The following is a 17178-nucleotide window of genomic DNA, read 5'->3' on the forward strand; positions in this document are numbered from 1 at the left end:
GAGCAGAGTGAAATCACACCTAATGCTGTTTTATTCAACCTGGATCTTAGAAGTTTTGATCAACAAAGGTGTCAAACATGATCTAACTCTTTGTCCCCTTCAACATTACATGTTGTTTTTTGAAGTAACAGGTTCAGTGATCTTAAAAGGCTGTGGTAACATGTCGCTGATAAAACACTGAGTCATTTTCAAATTATTCACTTTAGTTCAATTCAGCTTTATTGTTTTACAGTGCCAACAACAGCAGTCAGCTCTACAATATTACAGAGAACATTCCCCAAATCAAAAATCCTGCGTGTGCACTGCAGCTGTGGGTGGAAGGACCCACGTTAGCCTTTAACAGGAGGCGGCGTGTGGGGTGGTCAGCGGGACGAGGGAGGAAACAAGACGACAGTGAACCAACTGTAAAGCACTGACTGCTGCTCTAGTAACAAATCAAATGAACACTGAAAGCAAATCAGAAAACGCCCTGTCGTTAAAAGTGTCTGTATTATGGGATGGATACACCCTTAACAAAACAAAGAAAATATTACAAAACCAATTTTCCCCTCACGCTGTCGGACGCGCCTCGAGGAACCAGCTCGATCTAAAACATCACAGTCAGCTGTAAAGTGTCGTTTCAGTTTTTATACAACGTCAAAGAGCTTCATGTTTGAACAATCAGCTTATGAACAGGAATAAGAACTGCACGGTCTGGTTCTGGTCGGATGCAAACAAACAGCTGTGTGTTAATCCAGCAGCAGGACATGCTGGAGGATGGAGCTCAGCTGAAACGACCCATGAAGTCCTCACCGACTCTCATGTTTACCATCAGGACCAATCCCTGCAACTGAAATATAATCTACTAAATATCAGAGTTGAGAAGGTTGTGTTAGCGTGTGGTGAGTGCAGGATGGGGAACTCCATCCTAACGACAAATTTCATTTCCTTAAAAAGGCATCAAGAGAAGCTTTGAAGGTAAAATGAAGGTTTTAGTGTGAAACTTTTATCTCAGCACCGTGGGAAGCTGCAGCTTTATACACAGAAGGATGTAGTTTCACATATTTCCAGACAAAGCCATAAATGCTTCTTAATCAATGCCAGTAATATACTGCTTCCTGCTTTTAAGCTTGGGCGAGCCGTAGATGCTGAAATATTGCACCGTTCTTACAAATAAAGCAAACAAATGAAGAAGTGTATTTCTATGATCTTACTCCATGGCCACGTTCATACATGTGAAAGTCTCCATCCTGTGTCCTTCACTTATCTTTATCCCAGGTGTGAATTGTTCACAGGACTTAAAAGAAGGACGTGTCTGTGGAAAAGGCTCCGGCCAACCTAAACTCCTCCCTCATCAGGACACAGAAGAGCCGCTGAGGCAGCGCCTTGGAGTACGCTGCTGGTCGCGGCACACAGGTGCGCAACAAGATCTCCCGGCCTGCTGGAGGAGGGAAGTCTGGTACTCTGCTGCTTCCCCCAGTTTGCTTCTTGTCAGATCCCAAGTCCTCATCGACGGGCGCCAGAAGGGCAGCCTAAAAGGGCAAAGGTCAAATGTTAGCAAACAGCAACCGATTCTGAAGAAATGTGCTGTGTGAGGTGGACACGTGGATATTCAGAAGTACTGTAACCGAGTCTCCCACAGAGACCTGATCCAGACTACAGCTCACAAACACAGCTCCTCTACCAACACCTCACTGCAGCTGCACGCTGCTGATCCTGTCTGTGATTAGAAATGATTTCAATAAAGTAAAACAGAGGCTCGTTTTCTATGAGCGTAAACAGGGATCTCTGTTTCAGTCTCAGTGTAACAAACGTGTTTACTGAATAAGTCTTTCAGTAAACATGTTTTTGTTAATTCAGTAAAATCTGCAAAGATGATTTGTACTGTTGGCAGCAACAAACAGAGACAACAGAGTGTGGGACAGACAGGAAGTCAGGACACGTCTATGTGCTTCACAGTGGGACTAGAACATGAACATTTCTACACACACCACAGGCAACAACTGTGCAAACCTCCACGTCACCAAAAACACCCTGCAGGTCCCGTCAGAGCAACGGCAGAGAAAACAGATGAAACATCTGTTAGAGAGAAAAACGCTTCGCTGCTTTCTTACCTGTATGACACCAAAAGGGTTTTGTTTTTTTAATAACAAAGGCTTCATGTTTTACAGTTAAAGCTCATGCAAACATGCAGGCTTATTTGTCTGATCAATGCAAAAGTTCAAACATGTCTCTTTCAAGCCTCATTATCAGCTGAGATCATAGTAAAGAACAGACAGGATCCTGATCCATCTGTTCTTTATATAATTACTGTTTTTACTGTAATGTAGAATATCATGGACATAATACACAGACTGCAGCCTAAATACTGCTAAAAACAGCCCTTTTTATCTTTAAGTTTTTACGTATTAACCTTTTATTATAAAAGTCACCTGATCCTTAGCAGGTGTGTATACAGAAATACACCAGGTCATTATTTAAGCAAAGCGAAGCCAAACTGCTCCTGTGTGACAGATGAAGTCCACCTTTAAACAGCATTTAGATGCTGCTAATGAAACTCGATTAGTGGCAGCACTGGTCTGTGGGCTGGGAACACTGGTGACACCAGTACAGTGCGCACTTTTCACAGCGCCACCATGTGGATCAAACTCTATTCTGGGTCAAACCTGATGTTTTACACTGAACAAAAATATAAACGCAACACTTTTGTTTTTGCTCCTGTTTTCCATGAGCTGAACTCAAAGATATGAAACATTTTCTACAAACACAAAAGACCCGACACTCGCAAGCAATGTTCCCTCTAAGCTGCGCGCGTGCACAATTGCGCACTGCTGGCACGTCTCTGCGCACAGAAAATCTGCGTTGTGCACACAAAAAAAAAAAATTTAAAAAAAATCACCTGAATTGAAATTAAAATTAAAACTTTAACAATCCTGTTTTGCAGTGTGAGTCAGTGACTGGCTGCTCCTGTATGGGATTAGAACGAGGCCACCTTATCCCACAGTCCAGCCAATGATCCGATTCACATTCGCATACGTGGTTGTCAGGCTATGACAGCGTCCTTATGTGCCGACACCGGTGTTTTAGCAAAGCGGCTGATGTGGAGTGAAGCCACGTTAATGACAACGTGTACAACCACTGGAGATGTGAGCAGGACAGACGGAACAACTGATGGACAAAGTGTGGACTTTATACCAGTTTTTAAATTGTGTTGATCGGCCACGTAAAACCAGAGTTATGATAAAATATCTGCAATGTTTGGTTTTCTTCCTGAATACTGTCGTTGTTTATATTTACTGCAGGAAGAAACGGTAAAAACGGCGTTTTATAAGGAAAACGCTCGAAAGCCTGTGAGCAAAAACAACACCCCCCAGCCTTTCCTATTGGTGGAAAAATGTACCATGTGGACCAATCAAAAATGATATGGCAAGGGCTAGAAACGGGAGGAAGTTTTAGGAGTGACGGCGGTGCTTGGAGATGTGAGAGATTTGCGACGTTTAGCGCAAATCTTATGTAGTTAGTGTGTAGTGAGAGTGTAGTGAGAGTGTAGTGTAGTCAATAGTTTTGTTGTGTGTGTCAGGACAATGAGGCGACTGCTGAGTGTTACAGGTGTTACAGCAGTGACACATCTGCTGCTGTCAGGCCTGCAGGTATCAGGCTGTTGTTCTCCTTCATCTCATAGTGGACAGAAATTATTTTTTGGAGTGGCATGTCAAGGTGCTGATTAGACAGCATGAATATTGCACAGGTGTGTCTGAGACTGCCCACAATAAAAGGCCACTCTGAAATATGCCGTACATGTGTAGCACAATGACACACATCGTGGCTCAAGAGTTGGGAGTTCGCCTTGTAATCGGAAGGTTGCCGGTTCGAGCCCCGGCTTGGACAGTCTCGGTCGTTGTGTCCTTGGGCAAGACACTTCACCCGTTGCCTACTGGTGGTGGTCAGAGGGCCCGGTGGCGCCAGTGTCCGGCAGCCTCGCCTCTGTCAGTGCGCCCCAGGGTGGCTGTGGCTACATTGTAGCTGCCATCACCAGTGTGTGAATGGGTGGATGACTGGATATGTAAAGCGCTTTGGGGTCCTTAGGGACTAGAAAAGCGCTATACAAATACAGGCCATTTACCATTTACATGTCGCAAAACCAGTCAGGATCCGGTTCAGCTCATGGAAACAAAAGTGTTGTGTTTATATTTGTGTTCAGTGTAACAAATACTGAGACGTGTATTATTGTTGTGTGTTGTTCATCTGAGGACGCTGCAGAGAACCAGATTATTTTTATTATCCTGTTTGTCTGTTATGTGAACCTTTAGAGAGGATGCACCTTACAGTGACTGAGTGTGTTTATCGCACCATGTTAAATGTAACTGTGAGCGACACGAGGCTTACTGCATGGTTACCTCATCAGTGGTGAAGTCAGCCAGCTTGATGCAAGAAACAGGAAGAACAAAAGGATGAAAGAGCAACACACAGATGAAAAACAAAAACAGACTTTCTAACCGACAGAGCTGAAATCTGAACATGTCACCAGCTGCAGGAGGCAACACTCTGAACCACGTCGTTCCTCCTCCAGATGGAGCTTTCACTGCCTAGAGTCTCTTGACATACAATGGTTGGATTCTCCTATGGTATCAGCTGAGCCTCAAATTCTTATGATCTCGAGCTTCTTCAGTCTCAGTGAATCCTTAGTTGGCTCAGATGCATCATCTGGTGTTTGAGTGTAACAAGGTGGTTGTAACACAAAAGGAGTGTAAACAGGTGAGTGTGGTTTGTAGTGTAAACTAAAGCAGCGTGTCTAACCAACCACATCTCCAGGGCTGAATCAGGTGACCACGAGCCATCGCTCCACAGCTGCTGAGGGAGCTACAACCCTCATTCACCCTTTCACAGACATACGGTACTGTATGAACTGTATGAACAATAAACTTTATTCATACACACAAATCTCTTTAGGGTTGTGTCAGCGAGGGCAAACGTGCCACATCAAATACATGGAGCTACAAGCTGTGGTGACCCACTGTCAGTAAGGGAGCTTTATTACACACACACAGCATCACAACAACAGTTACTTCAAGCTGCTTCTATGTTATAAGGCAAAGACCCTGCAGTTACACAGGAAACATTAGGTGACCGTCTGTGAGCGACAGTGGGAACCAAAGCCTCTAACATCCATCGATAGATGAGGGGCAGACGGACTGAATGCAGAGAGGTGTACTAACACATGTTGAGTGAAGAAGAAACACCCAGTGCATCATGGGAAACTTAGACCTATAACTTAGACCTGTGCGCCTTAGCATATGCTACTTCCGGCGTATAGCGCTTAGTTTCCGGTGTTATATTCGCTCCTTGTTCACGGTCGTTTTTTCAACCAAATGGACGAATCAAGTGGCGATTTACATTTCTCGAGATGTCGAATGTATCTGTAGATGATGTTGATCGACTTGTCGATATTTTCCCCCCGCGCCTCAGAGCAAACGAGAGAAAGGATTCAAATTTTATACTTCTCAGTATCTGTAAACAGCGCTCCCTCGTTTATCGCGGGAGTTACGTTCTAAAAATATCCTGCGATAGGTGAAATCTGCGAAGTAGCCAACTTTATTTTTTACAATTATTATAGATGTTTTAAGGTAAAACCCGTCACTACACACTTTATAGCGCAGCAGCGCCTCTTCTTTCTCAGGAGACTGAAAAGATTCGGCATGAGCCCCCGCATCCTCAGGACCTTCTATCACTGTGCCATTGAGAGCATCCTCACTGGATGCATCACCACCTGGTATGGCAACAGCACCGCCTACAACCGCAAAGCTCTCCAGCGAGTAGTGCGGTGCTCTGAACGGATAATTGGAGGTGAGCTTCCCTCCCTCCAAGACATCTACAGGAAGCGGTGCCTGAGGAAAGCGGGGAGGATCATCAAGGACTCCAGTCACCCCAGCCATAAACTGTTCAGACTGCTTCCATCAGGAAGGAGGTTCTGCAGCATCCGGTCCCGTACCAGCAGACTGAGAGACAGCTTCTTCCACCAGGCCATCAGACTGCTGAACACGTCATAGACACCTCAGCTTCACTACTGGAACTTCAACATTATGCACTCCATACTGTACAGTAATGCCACTGTTTTGCACATGTCTCACTCTGTATATTTTATTTTTTTTTATATATTTTATTTATTGTTTACTCTATTTAATTTGTAAAATATGTGTACACACACACACACACACACACACACACACACACACACACACACACACACGTAGAAAAATATTTAGTATACACATCCAGAAATGCATATACTATTATATATTGTACATATATTTATTAGTTTCAGATGTAGCCATTCTTGTATTTTGCACAACTCTGTTGCTTGTGGGGCTCGCACACAAGAATTTCACTCACATGTGCTGTACCAATGTACCTGCACATGTGATGTGACAATAAAAGTGATTTGATTTGATTTGATTTGATTTATACACTCAGACAGGCATGAACATTTTCACACGTTTCTCTCTTGTTTAAGCTCTCAAAGTTCAAACCTTCGTAGACAAATAAGTCCAGTATTACAGAAACCAAAGATCAAACCGTGTTTTCAGGTCCAGCACATGAGAACAGAGCAGCTGAGAGATAATTCAACATCAGTGAATCATTAATGAATCAATGAATCAGCGATTCTGTACTGTACAGGAGAGACGGCACGGAGGAGATCAACAATAGTCTGCAGCCAATCAGGATGCAGAACACAAAGCGCTGTGCGCAAAAAAAAAAAAAAAAGCATGCAAACTTGCACAAAAAAAAAATCTGCGAAACAGCGAGGCCGCGTTATAGCGAGGGACCGCGGTAATTTTGAAGGTACGTCACAACATACCCTTCGTAAATACTCATGCATAGAGACCCTTACCACGGTTTGTTGACATGCTGTGTAGGTGTGTACTTGACTAGCAGGGAAACCTTTGACTATTGTTCACCTGTAGTTTGAATGCTGTTTAAATCATAAGAACTGTCACTATACAGAGATGTGCTTCTGATTCTGTAATGCAGTTCTTGCTTGTGTTGAGTGATGTAAACCACCAATCGATCTGCACGCTTCAAACCTCAAAACTGATCATTTGATTTTTTTTATGACACAGCAGTGGTGAGTGTTCCCACCTTCTGCTCTTTGTAACTTAACGCGATCTTTCTGTTCTCATATTTTGGACATGATTTTGGAGTCCATCTTTGCAGCAGCAATTGACCGCAAAGTAAAGCTACCGGAAATGTACAACCCTGCATCCGATCTTAAAACAGGAAGTTAGCATTTTCTCGTGCACAGGGTCTATTGCAGACTAATTAAGGTTCCTGATCCAACTTTATCAAAGAGGAAAGTTTTGTCTGTCTCCTGAATCCAAACTGGAAGCTGGTTCCACAGAAGAGGGGCCTGAAAACTGAAGGCTCTGCCTCCCATTCTACTTTTAAATACTCTAGGAACAACAAGTAGGCCTGCAGAGCGAGAGCGAAGTGCTCTAATAGGGTGATATGGTACTACAAGGTCATTAAGATAAGATGGGGCCTGATTATTTAAGACCTTGTATGTGAGGAGCAGGATTTTGGATTCATGTTCCAGTTGATGCATCAGAGTCAATCTGGGATCCAGTGTGGAGCACATGGACACTTTTAAGGCTTAAAGAACAAACCGATGATTCGATTAGATACTCGGCTCCATCTCTGGAGTCACGGCCACCAAAGCTTTGTTTCTGCTAACACTGTAAACATATACAAATGCACATTAATAGTTGTTACAGCAGAAAGAGAAAAAGAAGCGTCAAAGACAGGAAGGAGATCTGCTCCACTGTGGAGAGAGCTGCACAACTTTGTTCCTGCAGAATTGTCACACAGTCAAACTGATAATTCTTCATTTTTCATTGATAGTTAAACAGACTGGTTCTTATAGCTCTGAACGTGCTTCACAGCACAGCAGCAGCAATTGTGTGTTTCAGGAAGAAACAACGTTACAATAGAGCAGACTCTCCTGACACTGACAGACAACACTGCGTCTTTACATCAGTGCTGACCACGTCCTTCCAGTTTCATCTACATGAAGTATATATAAATAAAACAGCGCTGACTTCATGTCTTGTTCTAGGACCGGGACACCGACCTATTCTTGATGCTGATATTGAATAAGTGGTTGACTGGTGTGTGTGTGTACCTCTAAAGATGTCTCTATAGATGACAAATACATGACTGTATACATGAAACTGACAGCAAGATGTGGGAAGGACACGGAGGCAGAGTGAGAGTTACCCTCTGAGCACTGATGAAGAGTCTGTGGATTATACTGCCAGCCAGGCCCTGGCCTGCTCCTGTCACTACCACCTCTGGTTCCTCCAGCAGGGAGCTCACAAACCTAGAGACAACACACAATGTGGGAAATGTTACAATATTCCCACAAAACAAAACACTTAAATAAGAACATGTAAAACCTGAAGACACCAAAACTATAAATAAGACCACCAACATGAGCGAGAAAGAAACATCATCATCATCATCGCTTATTTGTATAGCACTTTAAGAACACACCAGGCAGACCAAAGTGCTGAACAACACAGATCAAAACAACAACCAAATTAAAAATACCATAAAATCATTACATACAATAAAATAAATAAGAAGGTGTCAGTTTCCTACAGTTAAAAGCCAGGGAATAAAAATAGGTTTTCAATCTGGACTTCAAGACCTGCACTGATGACGCTTGTCTAATTTGGAGGGGAAGGTTATTCCAGAGCATCGGAGCCGCAATTGAAAAGGCACGGTCTCCTCTGCATTTCAGCCGCGACTTAGGGACCGACAGCAGCAGCTGCTCAGCTGAACGGAGCGAGCGAGGAGGAACATGTGGCTTCAGCAAGTCAGATAAGTACACAGGAGCCAGACCATTTAAAGATTTAAAAACCAATAAAAGGACCTTAAAACGAACCCTAAAATCAATGGGAAGCCAATGCAAGGAAGCCAGAACCGGAGTGATGTGATCAAATCTCCTACTACCGGTTAAAAATCGCGCCGCCGCGTTTTGCACTAACTGCAGGCGTGACAAGGTGAAAGGTGAAACGTGTGAACTGACTGTGATCCTTCAGACGGCGTCTTTGTGAAACGTTAACAGATTCATCGTGACAACCTGTTACTGACAAACTATCTATAGTGACGGTGAAGACGGTTACATGTCACCAACAGCACAAACAAAGCTGTCAGTGAGCGCAGCTCAAACTCTGCGACTCACTTCTTCAGTTCATCAGCAGCCTCTCCGCTGTCGTCCTCAGGAATGGAGAACTTGGCCTTGAGCGAGCGAGCTTGAGTGATGACTGTCTCCATGCTCAGCAGCTGGTTAATGAAATCCTGCACACAGGACAAGAACAACTGTCTGCTCAATCCTGACAGCATGAGACCCCAAGACTGTCACATTTATACACATACAGTGGGGGGCAAAAAAGTATTTAGTCAGCCACCGATTGTGCAAGTTCCCCCACCTAAAATGATGACAGAGGTCAGTAATTTGCACCAGAGGTACACTTCAACTGTGAGAGACAGAATGTGAAAAAAAATCCATGAATCCACATGGTAGGATTTGTAAAGAATTTATTCGTAAATCAGGGTGGAAAATAAGTATTTGGTCACCTCAAACAAGGAAAATCTCTGGCTCTCACAGACCTGTAACGTCTTCTGTAAGAAGCTTTTCTGTCCCCCACTCGTTACCTGTATGAATGGCACCTGTTTGAACTCATCATCTGTATAAAAGACACCTGTCCACAGCCTCAAACAGTCAGACTCCAAACTCCGCCATGGCCAAGACCAAAGAGCTTTTGAAGGACACCAGGAAAAGTATTGTAGACCTGCACCAGACTGGGAAGAGTGAATCTACAATAGGCAAGCAGCTTGGTGTGAAAAAATCAACTGTGGGAGCAATCATCAGAAAATGGAAGACATACAAGACCACTGATAATCTCCCTCGATCTGGGGCTCCACGCAAGATCTCATCCCGTGGGGTCAAAATGATCATGAGAACGGTGAGCAAAGATCCCAGAACCACACGGGGGGACCTGGTGAATGACCTGCAGAGAGCTGGGACCAAAGTAACAAAGGTCACCATCAGTAACACACTACAACGGCAGGGAATCAAATCCCGCAGTGCCAGACGTGTTCCGCTGCTGAAGCCAGTGCATGTCCAGGCCCGTCTGAAGTTTGCCAGAGAGCACATGGATGATACAGCAGAGGATTGGGAGAATGTCATGTGGTCAGATGAAACCAAAGTAGAACTTTTTGGTATAAACTCAACTTGTTGTGTTTGGAGGAAGAAGAATACTGAGTTGCATCCCAAGAACACCATACCTACTGTGAAGCATGGGGGTGGAAACATCATGCTATGGGGCTGTTTTTCTGCCAAGGGGACAGGACGACTGATCCGTGTTAAGGACAGAATGAATGGGGCCATGTATCGTGAGATTTTGAGCCGAAACCTCCTTCCATCAGTGAGAACTTTGAAGATGAAACCAGGCTGGGTCTTCCAACATGACAATGATCCAAAACACACCGCCCGGGCAACAAAGGAGTGGCTCCGTAAGAAGCATTTGAAAGTCCTGGAGTGGCCTAGCCAGTCTCCAGACCTCAACCCCATAGAAAATCTGTGGCGGGAGTTGAAAGTCCGTGTTGCTCGGCGACAGCCCCAAAACATCACTGCTCTCGAGAAGATCTGCATGGAGGAATGGGCCAAAATACCAGCTACTGTGTGTGCAAACCTGGTAAAGACCTATAGTAAACGTTTGACCTCTGTTATTGCCAACAAAGGATATGTTACAAAGTATTGAGTTGTATTTTTGTTATTGACCAAATACTTATTTTCCACCCTGATTTACGAATAAATTCTTTACAAATCCTACCATGTGGATTCATGGATTTTTGTTTCACATTCTGTCTCTCACAGTTGAAGTGTACCTCTGGTGCAAATTACTGACCTCTGTCATCATTTTAGGTGGGGGAACTTGCACAATCGGTGGCTGACTAAATACTTCTTTGCCCCACTGTACATGGTTTTTCCTACGTGGAACGTTATAGGCTGAGTCTCGGGGTGTAAAAGGCGTGTTTGGAGTCACAGTGGATACATGGCATACTTAAATGTACTTTGAGAAAGCCAAGAATACTTTTACACAACAAGACTGTCCAATCAAGCAAATATAACATGGTGGGGTTTAGCTGTGCAGCTGTACAGTGTTATTCAAAGAAAAGGGGCTGTATGGATACTGAGTGCTAGTGAGAAGAACATTTTTATATGTGAAGAAGTGATGATTGTTCTCAGACTTTAGGACAGTATTAAAGCAGGTGTTTAATGCACCTAACGTGTGATCAAACTCAATAATAACAATCTCAGTCTCTGTTTTCGATCACTGATAAACACATCCGATATCAGCAGAGTATAAAAGCTTTGAGCCCAGGTGGGAACAGCCGAAGGAATTACTTAGGTTTAGAAAAAAGTTAGCCATCACTGAGGAAGCACTGGAGTTTATTACTCCAGCTCCCACTACAATCCCACTGCACCACACCCCTGTTTTCATGGTTCAACCATCAACAGTCATAATAATTATCAGCCAAGTTCTCAGCCATGGTGCACACTGTCCAGTCTACGTACACCTCATGTACAGCACATACTCAACTACAACAAAAACACAGTTAACAATCAATCAATAATGTATTAAAAACAAAACTTTTTTGGGTGAATCTAATGATACTTTCTTTTAAACTGAATCATTTGTGGAAAGTCCGGTCGAGTTTTCACTGACCTCTAACTTCTTGTAGTCCTGGTTGGGGGACTGCAGGAGCTTGCTCGCTTGAACTGTAGCTTGCTGAATGGTTTTTTGCACTGATGGAATATCTTCAGCAGACTCTGAAAGAGAAGAAATGACAGTGTTTCCAGAGTGACAGAAAGCTGTGATTAAAAGAAAGACCTGCCACGTTTGTAACCTCAATTACTGTTAACATGAGAAAAAGCCTAAAATCGAGTAAACCTGCAAACTATTATCTTACTAATACAGATCCTTTTGAAATAAACAAAACCTTCACAACATTTTATAATAATCTTTACAGAGATTAAAACATATCCACAAAGTCTTGATGGATTATTATTGGAGTTAATTAATCCAGCTATTTCAGAGGATCACAGAACACATCTGCAAATAGAAACTAAGCCTTTTGTCCAGGAATATACCCACATGTGCTTTGGCACAAGGAAAAACTCCCTTTAAACAGGAAGAAGCCTTCAGCAGAGCCAGGCTCAGGGAGGGGCGGGGCCATCTGCAATAACCAAGTACAATAACCTCAGTTTGATCTGAATTAAGAAGCAGAAAGTTAGCGGCCATCCAGGTCTTTGTGTCTTTAAGACATTCCTGCAGTTTAACTCATTGGTGTGTGTTATCTGGCTTCATGGACAGATAGAGCTGGGTGTCATCAGCATAGCAGTGTAAATGTATGCTATGTCTTCTAATGATGCTGCCTAAGGGAAGCATGTATAATGTAAACAGAATTGGTCCTAGCACTGAACCCTGTGGAACTCCATAATTAACCTCAGTGTGTGAAGAGGACTCTCCATTTACATGCACAAACTGGAGTCTATTAGATAGATATGATCCAAACCTTCACACATTCACGTGTTATCAGCACGGAGCGTCTCTGTCAACCTCTGGAAGTAAAGCTTTTAGTAAGTGTCATAAGATCAAAATACATTTTTTAAAGAAGTGAAACGAGGACATTATTGTTGTGTCCAAGCTATGTTTTGTATTTTGTAGTCCAGACTTAATCAGAATTAATTTGCATACAACCTGGATATGCACCAAAGCATTTCTGACATGCTGAAACATTCTGGGATATTATAGAATAAATGAAAACTAGCTTTCTGGTTTAATTAGAGAAAAGGTCTGAGTATCACAGCAGGACGTTAGCTGATTGAGGTTTCTCCAAAGTACTAGAAAACTCTCCTCAGTGATGTCCTTACTAGTGTCTCTCATTGGCTGTCTCTAGACTCAGAACTGGTCTTAGCAGTATACCGTCAACTTAGAGACGATCCAGAAATTAAGACCTGTTATAATTATACGTGAACTCTCATTAGCTAAATTAATGGTTGCACTGCAGGTGTCAGGGAACAACAGCAACACGACTGAAAGATCTTTAGCTTCTTCTAAAAACCAAATCAAATTATGCCCTGCTCCAGATGTGACAGTCTGAAGACGAAATCTAGACTTTTCTGTATCCTGGAATAATTATCAATTTATTGTGTGTAGAATAAAATAAAGAGTGGGTTTTATCTGATTTCTGATCATTACTGGAGAAAACTTGACTGAAAGAAATTCATGTTGGGGAAACTTTCCAGGCTCCTTTCACAGTGAGGGTTGGGTAGCTAGTTAGAGTAAACAAACTAAATCACATTTACCTGCATTTTAACACCAGGGTCATGTTCTACCCATCATGCCTACGCAGCCCTGAAAATATCACGTGTCCATCTCTGATACTTATAAGAGCTCAAAACTGGCCCAAACCCTGATGGAGTCCAAGGGCCTGCAGTGCAGAACACATCTTGAGCCCAAATCAATCAGAATCTGAATCAGAATACTTTATTGATCCCTGGGGGAAATTATTTTTTGTTACAGTGCTCCATTATAAACCAACATTAAGACAAGACAGACAATACACTAACTAAGAATAGTACAATATATACATATATATACATACATACATAAGTCACTCATAAATAAATAGCTGAAAAAGAAAGAAAAAGAAACATGTGCAGTAAATCTTGGGAGGCTCAGGATTTGGGCTTTTTCTGCAGCTCATGGGCTGCATTCACTGAACCGACCACAAACTCATCTGTGCACCAAAGTACACAGTGAGACGTCCTTTACCCTCACATCACTGGACACTTCCAGGTTCTGGGTTCCAGTCACTCTATACCAGTGGTGCCCAAATCTTTTTGCATCACAGCTGTGATACAGAACGGCTGTGTGGGCGGAGCCTGTTTCGCTTCAGTGCCGGAAAAAAGGGGTTGTATTTTGATGTAATGACTGTGTCGATGCAATCAGTCATTACATCACTCAGCTCAGGACTGAGCTGTGTAGACGCCAGCGTGTATCATACAGTGCGTCCACTTGCAGCCCTCCTCGTTTCCCAGTCGTCCCGCCCCCGTCTGCACATCCCCACACAGTCCTCACGTTTCACAGTCAGTGATTGTAAAGAGTTCCTCTGCAGTGGCTCTGCCAGGAGCCTGTCTGCAGAAGTCATTCCTTTGTCACTATCAGTGGCTTTCTCCACCTGCAGAGGAAAGCAGCTAGCATGCACCTTATCATTAAGCACTCGATAGGCAACTTTACAGGAGCAGAGCACAGACGCAGTTTTAGCAGAGACACTGTTGAGCACGACAGTTTAGAAGTGTGTGTCTGAAAAAGCCCTCTGACTTGTCTTTGTGCTCTGGATGTTTGGCGTCTTAGCTTGTTAAGCTTTAAACTGTCACAAACTTGCACTTTAAGACAGACACGCTGCGGCCTCTCCTCATCACCCACCGCTGCGCAGGTATGCTTCATCTTATCTTCTTTGGTTTGGAAACATATTTGGTGATGCTTCATCCTCTGCTTTGTGTTTGTGTGCGAGCCCCGTCAAAAGCCTGTGCATTATGCTGGCAGCGTCCAAGATTTCTACTTTTTTATTCATGCAGCTTCTGGTTTTTTTTCTCCATTAACATCTCGGGTTGCATTTCATTTTTTTAGTACTTATTTTAATATCTTTAGTTTTTTGTATTTCGGTCTTACTGTAATTTACCTGCTGTGGGCTCAGAGTTATTTTCCCTGATTTTATTTCATATAAACGTGTTTTTCAACCAAACGGTGAGGACTTACCTTCTTCCTTCAACTTCTGAATAGTTGCATGAAGTATACAGGGCAGGAGGTGACGGGCCAGGTCTGCAGGTTTCTGCATCGCCATGTAGTGCAGAACCTAAAGACAAACCCCCAAAAAGTTTAGTTTGCCTGGCTTCTGTTTTCCTTTTGCTCTTTCAGATCAACAGAATATTTTTGCACAGCCAACAGGCTGCCTCTGAAGAAGACTCCAGATAAACGGTGACCTTTCTCTATGATGGTTATTCACAGAGGGACCAGTCATACCCAGATCTTTAAATCTGTCATAAGACTATCAGTGAGCATTATTTTTAACTTTCTCTTTTTGGATAAACAATGTCTTTAAAAGACAGGCAACATTTTCAGTGATGGTGCAAACTGGAGCTCCGAGCTCTGCTTTCATATGTGCAGGAAGAACATGCAAACGCTTGGCAGGGACCTGCCCGGGTCCAAATCCAGGACCCTCTTTGGGTGAGGAAACAACCCCAGTTACTGTTTGTCCCTTTCCCATAAAGCCGACCGGATCATTAATAGAAGCTGGTTTAAAGTTGTTCTTCATTTAACACCATCACACCACAGAGAGCTGCTGTGTGTCAGTTAAACATCGTGTGTGACAGCATCAGATCCTTTTTCATCAACATGTGAAAATGCTTCAACATGTCTGTGAGCACAGATCTGTGTTAAACTGACTTCTCCAACATACATGAGCCAAAACGGTCCCATGGCACAAGCGGATCCTGAAAATCAGCAGAAACATTCATGAAAACACTTTGTGATCCACTTAGTAAACACGTTTGGCTTAAAAACACGCATGCGGCAAAACGAACGACCTGCTTCAGACCTTCTCGGCCTCCTTGGTGTCATCAAAAAGTCTTTTTTGGCGTCGTGCAGGTGTGACCCTGGCAGTCTCCCAAGCCTCCACCCACATGTTGCCTGGGATCTTCATCCTGGGACTGAGTGTCCCGGTCACCATCGTGTTGCCCTTCTCATCAACCACTTCCTCTTCTACGTAATCCCGAGGTGAATACCAGCGCACAAAATCCTCCAGGACACAGCCGGGGTTGGCTGCCTGTGGACAGAGACACAAACTCGTACTTTAAATGAAGTAATGTGTAAATATATTCACTGACACCTCATACTGGCACTGACGACTCAAGCAGGGCCCACTCACAACACCACTGCATTCATGGACCCAAGCACACCAGGCTGTCACTGAACATAAAATGTCATTTAGGCATCAAAACGATTTCCTTCTGTTCAGGACTGGAAGTAAATACGTGTGATCTGGCAACAAAAATGTTTTACTTTTTTGTGTAAGAGTAAATCTGAAAATCTATGAATAACAAATCAATTGTATTTTAGTATTAAAACCAGTTCAGACTGAATAAAGAGCTCGTCCACACTGGATCAGAAACATAGAGACATGGTGGGAATAACCAACACTGTAGATTCAGGGCAGCTGCAGCATGACTTACACTGTGTGCTGGTCATTATCACTGCATTACTGCCTCAGGTCTGCAGGTCTCTGCAAAGACAAGGTTCAAATAACCTCTGAAGATGATTTATAAAACTGCAATGAGCTGTTTGAAAACTGACGACCACGTGATCGTCTGGTGATCAGAGGTTTCTGCACTCACGTAGCTTCTCCCAGCATGACTGCATCCATCATGCCACACGTGTCAGTGACAGAGTCACAGCTTTCCACAGCGTAGGCTGATCAACAGTCCTCTTATTCCACACTAGTTTACTTGTAAAAGCCTACATGACATTTTTTATTAATATCCCATTCATTAACTGCACAGAGAAGACGTCGTTTTCTTTAAGCTAACAGTATTATTAAAGTTCTTCATGACTGGGCCCAGTGTCCTCTTTATGGTCACCCTACCACAGCGGTACTCTCTGTGACTACTGTGTGTGTGTGTGACTGCACAGTTATGTTCACTGCAGGCAGTTCACACACACACACAAAACATCCTGAACAGTAAAACTAGCAGACATGTAGCAACTCGAGGGCACACTGACGCTAATGTGTGTATAAGAATTTATTTTATTTATGTATTATTCATATTATGTTATTGTATAATGCCTTGGTGCCACTGGATTTTAGCATGTCTCACACTCATGCAGTTACACAGATGGTGGGAGTCTGGTAAGGAAGTTGGGGGGAAGCAGACAACTCCACAGGAAGAATCTTTTGTCTCTTCGAGGACTCTGGGAGGTAGCAAGGGAGTGTGAAGCTTAAGGTGTGAAACAGCGGTGCACTGCCTTTTGTTCCTGAAGAAGGTTTTTAACTGAGAGCCACGCTAGGCTC

General features: G+C 43.3%; 1 protein-coding gene across 10 annotated transcripts in view; it reads right to left on the reverse strand.

Moving 5' to 3' along the window:
* Positions 1 to 193: 193 nt before the first annotated feature.
* Positions 194 to 17178, reverse strand: part of rab3gap1 (RAB3 GTPase activating protein subunit 1) — a 61842-nt gene continuing 44857 nt past the window's right edge. For 4 of the 10 annotated variants that reach the window (XM_085283512.1, XM_085283508.1, XM_085283507.1 and 1 more), the window contains 8 exons: positions 15709 to 15936; positions 14871 to 14967; positions 11772 to 11875; positions 9221 to 9336; positions 8251 to 8353; positions 4377 to 4400; positions 1993 to 2013; positions 194 to 1511 (listed from right to left, as the gene is read on the reverse strand). In XM_085283512.1, the coding sequence (XP_085139638.1) occupies positions 1278 to 1511; positions 1993 to 2013; positions 4377 to 4400; positions 8251 to 8353; positions 9221 to 9336; positions 11772 to 11875; positions 14871 to 14967; positions 15709 to 15936 (927 nt within the window). In that variant the 3' untranslated portion in view covers positions 194 to 1277. The remainder of the gene's footprint in view (positions 1512 to 1992; positions 2014 to 4376; positions 4401 to 8250; positions 8354 to 9220; positions 9337 to 11771; positions 11876 to 14870; positions 14968 to 15708; positions 15937 to 17178) is intronic. The other 6 variants (XM_085283509.1, XM_085283513.1, XM_085283510.1 and 3 more) reach the window with 4 other exon arrangements.

Source organism: Mchenga conophoros, linkage group LG8 (assembly GCF_057382185.1).
Source record: "Mchenga conophoros isolate Kocher_MC1m ecotype Shallow Benthic linkage group LG8, M_conophoros_male_GT1.1, whole genome shotgun sequence".
In the NCBI taxonomy this organism is placed as follows: domain Eukaryota; kingdom Metazoa; phylum Chordata; class Actinopteri; order Cichliformes; family Cichlidae; genus Mchenga; species Mchenga conophoros.